The following is a 13,223-nucleotide window of genomic DNA, read 5'->3' on the forward strand; positions in this document are numbered from 1 at the left end:
CAACAAAAGAGGACGGGAGGCAAGAAGACACAGGCGAGAAGACAGAGAAAGTGCACGAAATCAAGAGAGCGCAAAGTGTCCCAAGCCACAACAAAGACCAGTAATTACATGCTCCGGCATAAAGAGTGCTACCCCAGGGCAATGTATAGTAACTCCTGTGATGAATAGACGTGTAGCCTATATGTATTTTTTTATTTGGTCTGGAAAAACACACAGATAACATTTATGTATGAAATGACAGCCGTTTTGCAATATAGTTGTTTTGTTTACTGAAGAATTCCACAGTAAATGGTATTTGTAACAGAAAAATATTTTTTTATATAATAAAATATAGTTTTCTGTGATTATTGTTGATCAAAATGAAGCCACTTTCATTTAAATGTTATTTAAATAGCATATAGATGCTAGATGAAGAACAAAATAGATTTTTCCTTATTTGTTTGGTCCCTTCTGTACAAAGGGCTCCATAAGGTGTGATAAGCAGTTTAGGTTTTCTAAAGGTAGATTTCAAATTAAACCAAAGATCTCTCAGGATCTAATGATGATTATATGATTAAAATGAATGATAATGTTGACATCTTATCAATCACGAAACGGGTAGCTCTGGATATCTGTCTGTGACCATTAGGCCTAGCCATTGATCCGACAGGTTTTTCTCTTCCATGTTCAGTAAATCCAATAAGTGTCGGTTCACTAACTTCTTGCTTACTCAATGAATGGAATCGGGCCAAAGTGAACTTGACCTGGTTACAATAATCTCTCCTCTTAACTCCAAGTCTGCTTGATTTTGTAAAAGAGTATGCATAACTTCTGTCTGCAATTTTCACATCTAAACATTTCAGAGTACAACCTTTCCTCTTTCAATGTAAAAATAATTTAAACAGCTAAACTTACAGTATATGTGGGGTGATTTGTATACTAGCCTATCAATAGATATTCAGAGGTGTGAGCTAATTACCCACATCCTTGCTATGACCCCTGTCGCATTCTGCGCTCATCTGATAGGCCTAATGAGGCCAACAGGTGTACCAAGGAAGTTGTGACAAATCGTCACTGCTCAATGCCATTCCAAAGAAGTGACATTAGGCGACTACAACCATGGAGCGCGTTCGAGCAGTTTGAACATAAATTCGAGATTGGTGTTATTTTTGGCAGTAGTGTAATTGCATGAGACAGGCTACCACATTGTAAAAGTGGTGCAAAGGACCTAAGTGTCATGGAAAGGTGCAGAACGCTGACAAATGTAGGCTATTGGTACCAAGATCATCAAGTCACTAACATGGCGTCGGTAAGGCTTGTTCACATCACCATGAGTAACATTTGCAATTAAATTGGTGAAAGTTGTATTTGAAATATATTCAATAAGGAAAATGCATAATAATGCCCTGATTTTCTACTTTTTATGTTTGCCTTAAAAATGCAACGTCAAGAAATCGCGTAATATATTAAAAGTTGCAATGCAGTAGGCTACAACCATGCGCATGCCTTGGCGTAGATTGTCACTTTCATTGGGCAGCATTTTCGGACAAGTGGATCCATCAGTTTGCAGAACTCGGGAGTGCTGGAGTCTGCTGTAGGCCTATTGATGGTAAGATATGTCATGTGTCACATACCATCATGCAAATGTACACTTTTTAGGTGTTTCATGAGTAGAACTAGAACTAGAATTACATGAGTACAACTAGAACTAGGTTTAAAGTTGCCGCTGCATGGCCTTATTCAGTCCGTCATTGGCTAACATTATGTTCCGCTGTGGATAACAAGTCGTGTCGTCGTCAAATTTGTAGGCTAATTGTAGACAAAGTGAAATGTCTGCCTCGTAGCCTAGGCTAAGCGCTAAACGTTAACGTTACCTCAGGATGAAGAATAAGGCTATTTCTCTTGTGAATATGAGCGCGTGAAGACTGAACATCCCTTAGGCCTAACCCCAAATTTGCCCCTAGGAGACGGCCAGTTTTCTCTTGACTCCAATTGAAGAAGTTCAAGTGGACATTTTAAAAGTTACCTATATTGTGCCTAATTGTTTTACTGAAACAATTTTACTGAAATGTGCCCTTGGATTGTTTGAATCATCATTGTATCACATTAATATACTAAAAGAGAGCAGGTGAGGTTGAGCCATCACCTGTATCTTGTAAACCATGCAAAAGTTTCTCATGTCATCTTAATTCTATTTTCATGGAAGCAAAAACATTTGGATGGATTAATAAACATAGTTATCATATAAAAATGTGAAAAATCTCTCTTATAGGTCTATCACTAAGAATTACATATCGGGATGTTCCTCAAAAGAACAAATGTTTTGTTAAGACTTCCATTTCTTTTTCTGAAGCAGTCCATCTTTAGGTGCCATATTTATTGAACACCATTTAAAATCAACATAATGGGTGATTGATTGATTATTAATAATTGTATTATTATTTTACTCATATTAATTACACAATTACACTTTAAAATTAGATTATTTTGTGAAATTACTTGACAGAGTAACTTGAAAGTAGTCGTTCATCTTAAATAGTAAAATATAATGTTATTTTAATGGTTCTCTTGGATATGCAGTAATATTGCATTTACGTATAAGGCGATCGGGTAACGTGACAATGTTACCTAGAACTTGGTGGATACTCTACAATTAGTTGTGAATGCTTTAGTTTACTTAGCTCAGTTTAAAACCTCTATCTCTATGAGCCAAGGGGTCCTCTGGCCTGAAAAAGGTTGAAGACCCCTAGGTTAGGGGTGTAACGGTACGCAAAAATCACGATTCGGTTTGTACCTCAGTGTTGAAGTCACGGTTCGGTTAGTTTTTGGTACGGCAAGCCTGTACGTACTGGTAGCCATCATTCACTGTAAATATTCATGATGCTCAAGACATAAGCAGGAATAGTTTTTGAAAATGCATTAATTAATTAAACTGACATATGGACCACCACTTCATATGTTTTTGTGGGGACATGAATTTGAAACAGTCCACAAGCAAAAAAGCCTACTGTTGATTACTATTTAAGAGTGCATTTGGTATATTCGGTACATCTGTATTGAACGGTCCTGTACCTAAACGGTTCAGTAGGTATATGTACCTTCAGTAGGAATATATGTACATTTACGTCAGTGAACCACCTCCCTTAGATAATGTAGTTTTAGTAGTTCATTCATGTTTATTACACTCAATTGTCAACAAGACATTTCAAATGAGTAATAAAGGATTTAGGAGGATAGACTTAGAACATTAATGTGCCTTTCAGCAAACATTAAAGTACCGCAAAGTGATTTGATTACTTGTGTGTTTTCTTTCCTTCCACAGCTGAATGTGTCCAACACCATTTATTGTGCAGAAGAGTTCAGGTAAACAGTAGATGGTGTAAACTTGGATGAACTCTGGATAAACCTGGATCTTATGGCTTGATGTTAGATCTTTTTTTTATACACATACAGTACACATACTTTTTGAAAATTTAGTCAATAAAAAATGGCATTATCTAGGCTATATAGTCTTTTATGTTGAAGCTTTTAATAAAACAAATGTCATTTTGATAAGTATTAGTGTATTAGTGATTGTTTATATTAATGATTATAATTTTGTTTGACGGTTAATGTAGGTTAATTATAAAGTTAATACACTGTTACCTACTTGACAGTTAAGGAGGCTTCTTTTTCAAAATGTGCAATTTATAGCAATCTTAAACACTACCACTTTCTTTTCTGGCATAGATTGATAGATAGATTGATTGATTGATTTAATTGATTGAAATTAATTCTTAGTTTGTTGTCATTGTCCAAACAAAAATATATGTGTCTCTATCTTAACTTGTTGAAAAGTCATTATTATTAATCGAAATAGGAAGTCTACCAGCTATCCAAATTCAGCTACTGCATTCAGTATTTATGCACAAATGTGTGTCTGTGCTCATTCTATTATGGGGCTTTGTGCACATGTGTGCAGATTCTATTACATGTGTTTTGTGTCTGTGTTTGTTTTGTGTTTGATTTGAAACCCTCATTATGTTCCAGAGATAATTAACACATGGCTGTCTAATTATACTCAAGCCATATGACATTGGTGCATGATTGTCCTCCTTTTGTAACTTGCCACCAATTCATGCACACGGTGGAAAAACACATGTCTTCACAGGAGGTAGGGTGAATATTTTAGCATCAACAAAGGCATTAGCAGTGTCAGGGTAGTTGATGCTGTTGGGGTTTTAGAGTGCACATCTGGCAGAAGCTGTGGGCGTAGCTAGTGGCAGCTCCCTTTCCCCGTACCAGTCTCTACAAGGGAGCTGTCGCCCAGCTGATTTATGCTTTCCTAATGTCACGGGATAGCAATGTGGAAACTGTGGCATAAACACCCAAATGCCTCCAAAGTTCTGTGAATATGATTCAGAGTCTAGGGAGGAGTGTTCCGAACCTCATTCCACCACTCCGTCCTCAGCCCTCCCCATGGGCCAGTGAGATAGCCCAAATCTGCCTGTGCCTTGCTGTTACAGACACAAAGAGGTGATCATTACCAAGGGGGCTGGTGTTATCTCAAAGTGACATACTGCTTGCATTTTTTAGCCAAATTTTTCCCTTTTTTGTAGAAAGCAGGGCAGCTTCAGGTAATTGTCCTTGACTGAAACCACCAACCCATCCCTCTTATCAGTTGTTATTTTACAAGTGCATTTGAAGCTTGACTCCAACCCTTTCCAGAGAAAGCTGGGTAATGGGAGGCTGATAAATGGGCACTGGCCTTCAAGAAAGGCTCAGAAATACAAAAACTCTGGGAACTCTTGTGAATGGAAAAAAAATGTATATTGTGTTAAGAATCCCACCAGGCACCGTGAGGGTGTTTCTACTCCTACAGAGCATTCCTCATTTTCCAACATTTCAGAGAAACGTTTTAAGTGCTGTTTTATTTTTTTATTTTTTGCAGAAATGTCATTCCACTATAGATAATATTATGACAAATTAACACGAAAATCATTTGGCTAACGACTTTCGCTTGCTCCGAGCAGGCCCATGCTTGTGTATTCTGTTTTGGAGGCAAACCACAGGCAGTGGAGTCCTCCAAGGAGCACCAGCACCAGGGCAGAGTAGGCAGCTCTCTGAGGCTCTGAAACATTAATGCTGAAGCTGGATTACCAATGCCATCGCAGGCATTGCGCTTGAGTATATTGATTTTCTTTCTCCGCATCCAAAAAAAAAGGCGGTGGGGGTAGCAAGGAGGCAGGTCTCTTATGAGATTTCCAACTTCTCTTTTACTTTGAGTCTTCTCCTTGTCCATGTCTGTTGGTCAATTCCACTGTCGTGGATTTCCTCTGAGATTTCTGAGGGCTTTACTTAACTGACAATGACCTGGGGTGCTTTGGTAAACCTATTCACTTCAAATAGTCACTTAAACATTCAGAGGAGCACATCACATGTTTTGCAACAACAAGCCGTACATTTCTTGTCTTTACTTGTTGCAGGGCAGCGCACACAAACTGAAGTCATGGTTTCAGGGTCAGCCATATCTGGCCAGTTGTCAAGTAAACAACAGCAGAATGCCTCAATGAATGCACGTCAAATATGAGCATTAAATGCAGTAGGGAAAATATTCAGTGCCTCATTGTGGTGTGTTAAATAACATTCACCACTGTTGCCTTCTCATGAATATACACACTGCGTAGGAGGGCACAAGTGGCTTAGGGATCGGCTCATAGCACAATCCAGAGAGCACTACAGCTCAGATACAGCGGCTTCACCACATCCACTGAGCTGAGCCTCAGCAATGCATCACGCTAAAGCATCTTCACTGAGAATTAATGACGTTGGGGAAACAGCACAAACCTGCGCAACGATACATTGCCTAAGGGCTCTACAGGACCTAAGTGTTGTGGACAAAAGGCACAGCCTCATTTCTGAGGGACTACCTAATTACAGTCATCATGTGTTCATAGGTGACAAAGTCTAGACGAGGTAAAGGGGGGAGGAAGTCATCCGTTAAGGCTGAATATGATTGTTGACCTCAAGTGGTGGTTTTCTAATCAGTGAGACTGCTGATGGAAGAGAGAAATGGCTTTTTTTTGTGGGTAGCCACATTAGGAGGGACTCTGACAAGTCAGAGGAGCTGTTTTCTGAACTAGCCTGGAGTGCTATTTGTCACACTCTTCTCACTGGTTCACTAGTGACTTAAAAAGGGAGTGGTAGGGAGGAGACAACTTGGAATTTGCTTAAACAAGTAATGGGTTAAATGGAATACTTATGTTGCCCCAACAAGCAAATGTAGAGTTTATGGGGAAGAAAAGCCGAGTTTGGAGGAGTTTGGCTGGAAATACCCACCTTAGTTGTGTTGTGTTGTGTTCTGCTGTGCAGAGCTGGGAAGGAGGGAGTGAGAGAGGGAGGGAGGGAGAGAGGGAGGAGGCTGAAGAGTATTGATGATGTGTTGGCAGCGGTGTGAGGGCCTGCCTGGCTCTCCTCATCAGCGCCGTGAACTGTGGGCGTCCACCGAGCCCCTCCGCTCCCACTCATGTCAGGTAGCGTGAAACCTGATCAAGAGATAAAACTGCCATTACACTCCGGCCAGCCAGCCCTGGCCGTTTGCTGCATTATATATAATTTAAGACCATATTTTTTACCCCAAGCACAAATACAGCAGCTTGCTGGGATCATTTGAGAACTTAAATTGCATTGTACGTTTTTAAAGCAGCCTTTTTGATTGAAGTAACCTCAGGACCTGCATATTAATGAGAGTTGTTCCTTACACCATTAATGACATTTAATCATTGGTCTCTGCACAGAGGTTTTTATTTATTCTCTCTTTATAAAATGAGGTGAAATATGAGAAACTCATAACAGCGGAGAATTTTATCTGGCGTTCTTGGCTGCAAACCAGTTGCTCCTGAGACGGAGGGGAGGACAGAGCCTGAGAACTTGGCTGTTCTTCGCTGGCATGTTCCAGGAGTGTGGGGGTCGACATAAGCCTATCTGCGCAACTCGGCATTCTTTTTCAGTTTGATAGAATTTGAGGGCTTTGGCACTCCTCACCGTGCCTCCGTGCCAGTTGAGTGTGGTGGTATTCAAATCGCCGTCCTAAGAGTCTGGAGGACTCCAATTATTTGTATTAGGTAGAGTTAAGAATAGTAGGTTTATTTTATGAAAACGTGCCCTGAAGTTGTGTACAGCTTATGCTGAGAGCTACTTGAAAGACCTAATCCTTTTAATTCAGTGAAATTATGTGTGTTGCCACACACAACACAAAAATGTACTAACAGTTCTGTGCAGCTATAGGATATGCTCAGTGTAAGATTGTAAGAAAACATTTTGAGCTGAGCTCTGAATTGATAGGTGGGGATTCTGCCTTCTTCCGCACAGATGGTTAAACTCTAGTCACGAAGCAACCATTTATGGGCGGCGGGGACGTGAGACAGAAAGCCACATTAGGTGCCTGCCTTGAAACGCTGATTGATGTAACTTTGGCTTGTGCAGCCCTTTGGCATAGGTGGAACAGGTGTGACTCTGCCACAGAGTGGAGCTCAGACAAGCTCCATCACAGCACAATGAGGTCATTGTGTAACATCAACATTCTTGCTAAAGGCTTCAGCTTTTTTACAGGCTGCGTTGCTAAAGGTAGCCATCTGGGAGCCAGAGGATCCAGGTGAGGAGGATTTGAGCAAGATTTGCCATATAAAAAAGGCTGTGTGCAAACCAGCTGTGTGGCGAGACTCACACCCCCTAGCCAAAGACTATGAGGTCTGGTAATGTGCTGGCAAACTTGAGTTTCTCTACCCCCCCACCCCACGGTGTTTAAAAATAGTTACAGGGTATTCATGCCCTTGAGTTTGTTGTTTCCGCCTTAGTCAGTGTTGTAATGACAAATGAAAACCTGAAATTCATAACTCGAGGAGGTATTTTTTTCCCTACGTATGAGAAATCACGCTTACTGTCTACGTGTACAGACCTCGCAGATCAGCACTGAGTTTTAGGAGCCTTTGTCGTTGTTTTGCTAGCTTGAGCTTTTACCTTTTTCTCTCTTTTTCTGTTTTTATTTTTTTGTCTGTAACAGTGAGACACGTATCTCTTTTCCTTCTGTCGTCTTTTTGCCCAGGAGGCCATTGGAGAATTGGGACTGGCGAGTGTCGAAAAGTGACAGAGACGTGTATTTTTGTTAGCACAGGGTTGGGTGTCTGGACGAGGTCCCTTAGCTGTTTTATAGTTTAACCAGCCTTGACTTGCTCTGTGGTGACATGCATCTGCTGACTCGGAGGATCAGTGCGTTAAGCTCGGGGCTGACTGGTGGGCCATGCTTGAAAGACTTTTGGCATGTGCTGGTGCCTGCATTTTTCACCCTTGACTGAAAGCATATGCCGCGCACAATCGAGACAGTGTTAGCGTGTGGGTCCCAGGCAGCTTCCTACACATCTGGCAGCGCTTGGCCCCCCTTCCAGGTGAATCATCTCCCCCGGGAGGGTGGCTCGCAGTGCTGTGGCATCTGCAGAGTGGCAGGAAGTGTCTGAATCTGTCGGAGAGTGATTTCTATCTCCACATGCTTTTCCAATTTCATCAGACCTCCCCCTCCCCCCATGCTCCCCTTCTTGAAACGTCTCCACCCCCACTCCTGCCCCCCATGCCTCCCCTGTACCCCCAACCCCATCACACCCCACCTTCCTGCACTTGGCTCCCGGTTATATGATGAAGCCAGCCACAGATGAAGGAACGGATGGCTGATTTGAGAGGGGGAGGGGGGGGGGGGGAGAGAAAGAAAATTATGTGTGACCCTTAAACGGGTGTGTCACGGCCAAGATGGGTAATTATGTCCTGTAGCCTGATCTGAAACAGCAACCGCACAGGCTGTGCACCTTGTATCACGCTGATTATTTCTGACACAAACAGATGTACATGGTGTTGTCAGTCGCCGTGTGGGAGTACCATGTTGAGACTTTTAATGGAAATGCATATCCTCATATTACAACAAAAGAAATAGAAAAAATAATCAAATTTAATTTGGTTTGACTTCAAGACTTACTATTTTTGGACATTATTGTTCTTGATCAGTAACCAAACTTTGAATGTTATTCACATTTTTACAAAGGGTTTGATCACTAGGCAGTGACATTATGTGTAATAAAAATTGAATTATCATTAGCTTTTGTGACCTGTAAACAAGTTGTCAGTTTTATCGTTAGCACAGGCAGATTCCAGGAGTGTGGCACTGTGCCTCTTCAGCAAGGAATTCTGTTTGGGTTTCAGATTTCACTTCAGAGGCTGGTGGGGTGGGGGGGGGGTGCATCCCAGTGGTCGGAGCTCATTAGGTGTCAGAAGATGTGATGCGTGAGTGTCACCCTTGTATTTGTTGAAATATTGAACAGCTTTAGCGCCGCTGTGGTGCCGACAGTGGTGTGCTGCAGCGGGCGCTTAGCGAATCATCTGGAAGCCTAATGAAGGCAGAACTTTGATTAGCCGCGAGTGTCAGATGGGCCGGCTCTCTCTCTCTCTCTCTCTCTCTCTCTCTCTCTCTCTCTCTCTCTCTCTCTCTCTCTCTCTCTCTCTCTCTCTCTCTCTTGCCTGCAGAGGTCTGTGATTGGCAGCAGGCGATGTTTGTGCGCCGCTGCCGAGCAAGTTCGCATCCCCATTCGACCCCCACCCACCCCCTGCCCCATCACCCTGGGGGGTGGGGGACGCTGGCAGAGTGTGGGCCCTCCTGCCTGTGACCCGCTTTCTTGCTCCTCCGAGGGAGAGCGTTAGTGTCAATCTGGAACCTCGTCTGGCAGACAGGGACCTGCTGGTCATGGTCAAAACAATAACACCTCGCTGATAATTGCCATCCACCAGCGACCTTGCTACATCTAAGCCCAGTCTCTTATGAAGGGGAAAACTGATTTTTGTGAAATATTCCTTTCTATTTATTCTAAAGCTACTTCTGTGCCCTCCTCTGTCTACAAAGGTTGCTGATGCATGCAATTGGGAATGTGTTTGGACACATACATTTCAAATTCAATTTGGATGTGGGCAGAAAGTGGCCTTTCTCTTGTTAAAGAAATGTGACCACTGAGACTTGCGCCGATGCGTTTGCCTGCAAACAGACCATAATGTCATAGCCAAAGGTGCCATTCAGACTATCACCAAGCTGCCTGTCAGTCCTGCAAGCCCAAACAGAGACCTATCGCCCCAGGCCACAGCGTGCCTCTCCACTCCCACCACTGCAAGCTGGGGACCTGATCAGGAGATAGTGCTCTCAACACATTCTTCACAGAGCAGATCTCAAACGACAGGGAGTGACAGTTGCCAGTGATCAATGGAACAACAGGCGAGCTGAAGTTCCATTTTCACGTGTCTGTGTGTTTGTGGCTCCTTGTTAGAAAATATGACTGGTCCTGTGGAGGTTGGGTTGCGTGTGGAGAGAGATGGGCCGGTCGTTCGTCTGATTTCATGGTTAATTGAAGCCTGGTGGGCTTTTTCTCAGGTCAGGTGTGGGGAGGAGGAGTCTGTGGCGAAGAGACGCAAACAGACAGCAGGAGCCAAAGTCAGAGCTCCACCAAGCATGCACTCGCCTCCCCCCACTCCGTCTTAATGAGACCTAAACAATATGGAGGCACGCACACACTGGAAAACAATCTTCTGTTCCTCTCACTGTCATATATTTCCACAGTTATTCCCCATAGAGAGGTCCTGTTCACACTGCACCCAGCGCAAACACCAGGCAGCACAGGGTCAGGGTATGAGACGCCAGTACCAGTTGGAAAAAGAAATAGAACTCCTAACCTCGGTCAACAACCCAGAGCTCATCCACCAGTGGTCAATCTGAACCTGTTGGTGCCAAAGAGCAGACGTGCAAGATGTTATCCAGCACTGGGGCCAAAATATTTTGTTTTACTCTTCACTTTTCTTGATCATAGATTTCATTTGAAAATCAGTCTAATTACTGGCTTCAACATGGTGTGGTACCGTAACATAGAGGATGTCTCCTGAGTCGAGATGGCAGTCTCCCAAAGTGACACCCAAAGGAACGACGTGAAAAATGTATGAAAGGTGCCGTGTAAGAATTAAATTATTCTCTTTGTGCTTGGCAGGGACATGCTGGCCTTGCTGGGCTCGTTGTGCGTGTGGTTTGATTCAGTTTTCAACAAAAGATCACATGACTGTCAGAGGGTCTGAGCATGATGGATGTGCATGCATAGCTGCCTTCAAACGGACCCCAGAGTGTGGGGGCCTCGGTGCTGGCTACTCCGCGCGCCTCAGCTCGGGGTGGGAGATGGGAATCTGCTCTCCCGCGCCCGCTCTGGCTCACTCTGGCTCTGAGAATGAACACGACTGCAGATGTCCCTCTGTGAGTCATTAGCCCCGGTGGCTGGGGGAGAGTTCGCTGGAAAAATGTGTCTAGGTGGAAGGGGAGTGCAAACAGGCAGACGGAGGTCCAGGGGTCAGATGCAGGCTGCAGTGTAGGGGTCTCCAGCCCTCCCCTCCCCTCCATGCCGTTGACTCACCATGTACAACCTATCGCACCACAGGTCAAACCCGGTTATTCATGTGTGCGGTTTTACCCCATGTGACTTGATTTCCGTGAGCCTCTATCTGAGCCATGCACCGTGTCGAGACGGCAAGACTTCCAGGTCACTCAGGGTGGGAATTCTGACTCTGCTCTCCTTAGTCTTCCATATGTTTGTTGTTGAGGTGTTGATTTGAGATAAGATCTGCAACCTACTGTAAAGTGACACCTTCCTCCACCACCATGGAGGGAGGCAAAGGTGGATAAAGACGGGCATGTTTTCACTTAATTTGTGCGCTCCGTGCTGTTTCACAACTTTGTAAGAGTATGGTTTTAAAGGTCATTTGGGCTTTGCGTATGAGGGCTCTTCCCTTAGATTTAGCCGCTGCCTTGCATCCACCCATTTTGTGCTGGAAGTGACAAGCTCTGAGATTGTTCCCACCTGCAGAATCCTCTTTCGTTCCAGTTGGTTCTTATCTCCACCGGTGAGTCTGTGTGCATAGTCTGCATTCCATTCAAATGAAATATTGTCATTACATGCTCTTGATGTGTAACCTGCTTCCTACTGGAAAGGTTTTTTTTTTGGAGAGCATGATATGTTACACTGCTTACATTGACACCTCTCACTGCAAACACTTCCCATTCTCACTCCTTGCCTCTAATTTATTTTCATCGTTATATACTTTCTCTATCTGCCCAGATGAGTCCCCCCCCCCCCCCCCCCGGTTCATGACTGTCAGCCAACATTAAGACCTCCCAGTGAATTGCAGATGTGCACATAAGGATAAGGATAGTATCACTCCGATCCAAGCCCAGTGGTTGGGAGCTGTTGAGTGATGTCGGCTGAGTCAGTAGTCGGCCTGTGTCTGAGTGAAAGGCCACCGGGTAGCTGTGGCCCCCGGGGGCCTCTGGGGCCTGTTGGCCAGGAGAGGGCGGTCCCGGTCACTGCAGTGGCAGGTTAACGGTGGGCGGGCCTGTGGCCAAGGGCCATCGGTGTCAGCCGCTGGTAACGATCCCCCGCCCCCATCTGAATGCTAAGCGTTGTCCCCCGTTGAAAGATTCCAGAAACTTCACTAGCGCTCAGGGCTCCTGGGTCACTCGTTTGTCATCATGACCCCTGACCTGTGCAGGCCAGCGTGCCGGGAGGAATGTCGGAGATGTTTACCTTGGGTGAGACTGATGGTGTCCAGGTGGCTTTTTTCCTCAGTAGTCTTTCACTCTCCAGCCAGGGGTTTTCAGGCTCAACCTTTAAACCTGCCAGCCACAAATACTGCCATAAACCCAACCCAGCTCCTTTGTACTCACAAACACAATCACACTCACGTGTCTTAAAGAGAGATTGTCACCAGTGATCATTTAATCTACTAATAAAAACTTGAATTTAAGTTGCATGGAATAACTCCTTTTAGCTGGTGATGTCTGTGATCCCATCACATAGTGACACAGGAGTTGGAATGTGTCCAGCAGAGAGAGGGGGGTATTGATCAGCCCTCTCAGGCTTCTTCTCCACAGCTGTGTGGATGCACTCCTCTGTTAACTGACCCTGTGGCTGTGCAGCCCCTGAGCTTAACTGCGGGGCAAAGAGTGGCATCCATAATGGACAAACCAAAACAGTGTCATCTATCACTCGATCATTGGGTCTCCCAGGATGGCTTTTTGAAGTGCTCTCTCCGGCTGGAACTTCTGGAAAGTTTTTCCGTGGCCACCTCCCCCACCCTGGCCCCCACTAAAGAGGCCATTAAACACCGTTGTAATGCAAACAGTAATTCTAAAGAGACCAAAC

The 13,223-nt window shown here is 44.2% G+C and overlaps 1 protein-coding gene across 2 annotated transcripts in view; it reads left to right on the forward strand.

The window, feature by feature from the left end:
- Positions 1-1,049: 1,049 nt before the first annotated feature.
- bnc1 (basonuclin 1) overlaps positions 1,050-13,223 on the forward strand; it is a 29,876-nt gene continuing 17,702 nt past the window's right edge. Inside the window, exon 1 of one of the 2 annotated variants that reach the window (XM_042062107.1) lies at positions 1,050-1,288. In XM_042062107.1, the coding sequence (XP_041918041.1) occupies positions 1,217-1,288 (72 nt within the window). In that variant the 5' untranslated portion in view covers positions 1,050-1,216. The remainder of the gene's footprint in view (positions 1,289-13,223) is intronic. The other variant, XM_042062104.1, reaches the window with a different exon arrangement.

This window comes from Alosa sapidissima, chromosome 14 (assembly GCF_018492685.1).
Source record: "Alosa sapidissima isolate fAloSap1 chromosome 14, fAloSap1.pri, whole genome shotgun sequence".
Lineage (NCBI taxonomy): Eukaryota > Metazoa > Chordata > Actinopteri > Clupeiformes > Clupeidae > Alosa > Alosa sapidissima.